Source organism: Austrofundulus limnaeus, unplaced genomic scaffold (assembly GCF_001266775.1).
Source record: "Austrofundulus limnaeus strain Quisiro unplaced genomic scaffold, Austrofundulus_limnaeus-1.0 Scaffold1711, whole genome shotgun sequence".
Classification (NCBI taxonomy): domain Eukaryota; kingdom Metazoa; phylum Chordata; class Actinopteri; order Cyprinodontiformes; family Rivulidae; genus Austrofundulus; species Austrofundulus limnaeus.
Genome location: NW_013954113.1, coordinates 4254 through 6450, shown reverse-complemented (window position 1 = coordinate 6450; position 2197 = coordinate 4254). Strand labels below are relative to the sequence as shown.

The following is a 2197-nucleotide window of genomic DNA, read 5'->3' as shown; positions in this document are numbered from 1 at the left end:
CTTTGCACAGACAAATATTAAAGTAATGAGAAGAAACCTTGGTAAAATTTTACTCTTATAACTTTGTTATGAGAAGATGTAAGGTAAGTTATTTGAATAAATAACTCATCCCTACACATTATAGACTTAGATTCATCCAAATTAACCAGTTTCCATTGGTCTGTTGGTCAGAAGACAGTACACACAATATTTGACCACTAAAATGCCAGTACTACATGGGAGTACACTTTACAACTTGTGAAAATGCTGTAAGTAGGAGAGCAAAAGCTTGACAGACGAACAGACTGTGCACAAAAGGCTGCGGCACGCGTAGCCTATGTGTTTATGTTATAAAAACTCTCCACTGAGGCACAGAGACTTGTATCAGCCATGAAATAAACAAAGATTGTTCTACCAAACATCTGAGTTCCTCTGTGTGTACAGTAATTATGGTAATAAACTCTTGAGCAAGTTTATATTTTCAGACTCATATTTTATTAATATTCTTACTTAGGATTTTTTTTCTCACTCACATTAATATTTAATTCATTATTTTAAATTCAGCATTTCTGATTGCGCAGGGATCAAACAAACATGTCCTTCACACATTTGGATTTGACCGTACGCCACGTTTCAGTAAGAAATCCACGCAAGTCTTTGTACTTGGGGCCCCTGCTGCTTCCGCAACCCGACTATGGATAAGCAGCAGAAGATGGATATGCATTTATAACAGTATGTTTTCTACTCATCACATGTCTCTTTTTTTTTTACTAGGAACCACCACCTGGCTTCAAGGATTTCTTTGGGGTGAGCACATTTATTCTTCAAACACAAACCTAGTTTCAGTCCATTTTTAAAGGGATTATATCATGTAAAATCAACTTTTTGGGGTTTTATATCATGTTATAATGTTAACTTCTTATCAAAACATACCCAGAGTCTTGCTTTGACTCATATAAACATAACATGTAAACAACATTTTAATAACAACTGAAGGTGACATAGTTACTTTATTATGGTATAGAATTTAAATATATGCATGAAAAACACATAATATTGCCCCTTTAAAAGACACTAGTAATTATTGAGGTCTACTACTACTCAAAAATGTTTAAACTATACATTTTCCAGACATTTAAAGTGTATTGTTCTGAATACTTTTTTTGCATATACACTTAGACAAAACCACATATACAACGTGCCCCGCATTGTTTGGTCAATCCTTTATGGCATATAATAATACCAATTTGTGGCTCTCCGTGAGTAGGGAAACTTCTGATTGTGAAATAAAATGAAGCTTGTTCAGGCAATGAAAAAAGTCAGAGATAAAATATTGTTTTTGAAAATAAACAGCAAATCCTACCTCATCCATCACACTTACTTAACCTACTGGTAGGCCGTGCCCCCCACCCCATCTCCACCCCTTCCCTGCTCTGGTAGGTTTAGATAGTGGTCATGTAAAATAAATCTGATAGATTTCAACACTGAAAAACATTCAGACCAATAAATGAGACATGGAGTACTTACACAACATCTCTCTAACCAACCAGTCTACTCAAAGAGCTTAAATACCCAATCTAACCATTTTGTTTTTACAGGTAAAATTTTATGCACAAGGTATATAATTACATAAAGCATTTGTTTTTTGTTTGTTTTTTGTTTGTTTGTTTGTTTGTTTGTTTTTTGTATCTTTTACTTTTGGCGAAGTTAGGCCCCAGATAAATGTCCTACTTATGGCCCCCAAATGTAGGCCAGCCCTGTCACACATACAGACACAGTTTAACCCAAAAAATCAACAACACCTGTCTGCACAAACATTAATAATACCAGGGTTACCTATGTTATAGTTTTAAAATAACACCCTTTTGAATAGAACATTTTATTTATAGCCAAAATCACCTGTTCATTGTCTTTAGTTTTATCACTTTAAGCTTTCACCAGTGATTAGTCACATTGTTACGACTTTTTACAACCTATTGTAAGAGACCACCCTATGAAATTAGGACCAGCCCAATCTCACAAAATAATCCCTCAAGATCTTGCATTATGAAATCCCAGAGCTAATGAAATACCCACTCTGATCATGAATGAGAAATGAAAACTTGTGACCTGAACGTATTTCCAAAATAAAGTAATTTATTTTTAGATATATGAACAGGATTAAACACACAAACATTTATTAAAAATATTATATGAATAAATGAACACAAGTTATATT

At 33.8% G+C, this 2197-nt stretch overlaps 1 protein-coding gene across 1 annotated transcript in view; it reads left to right on the top strand.

Annotated features, from left to right (window-relative positions):
* The window catches only part of LOC106536164 (chloride channel protein 2), a gene marked incomplete at both ends in the record, with an annotated part of 18632 nt that overhangs the window by 14455 nt on the left and 1980 nt on the right, over nt 1–2197 (top strand). Inside the window, 1 exon segment of the mRNA XM_014033362.1 lies at nt 754–786. Coding sequence (XP_013888816.1) covers nt 754–786 — 33 coding nt within the window.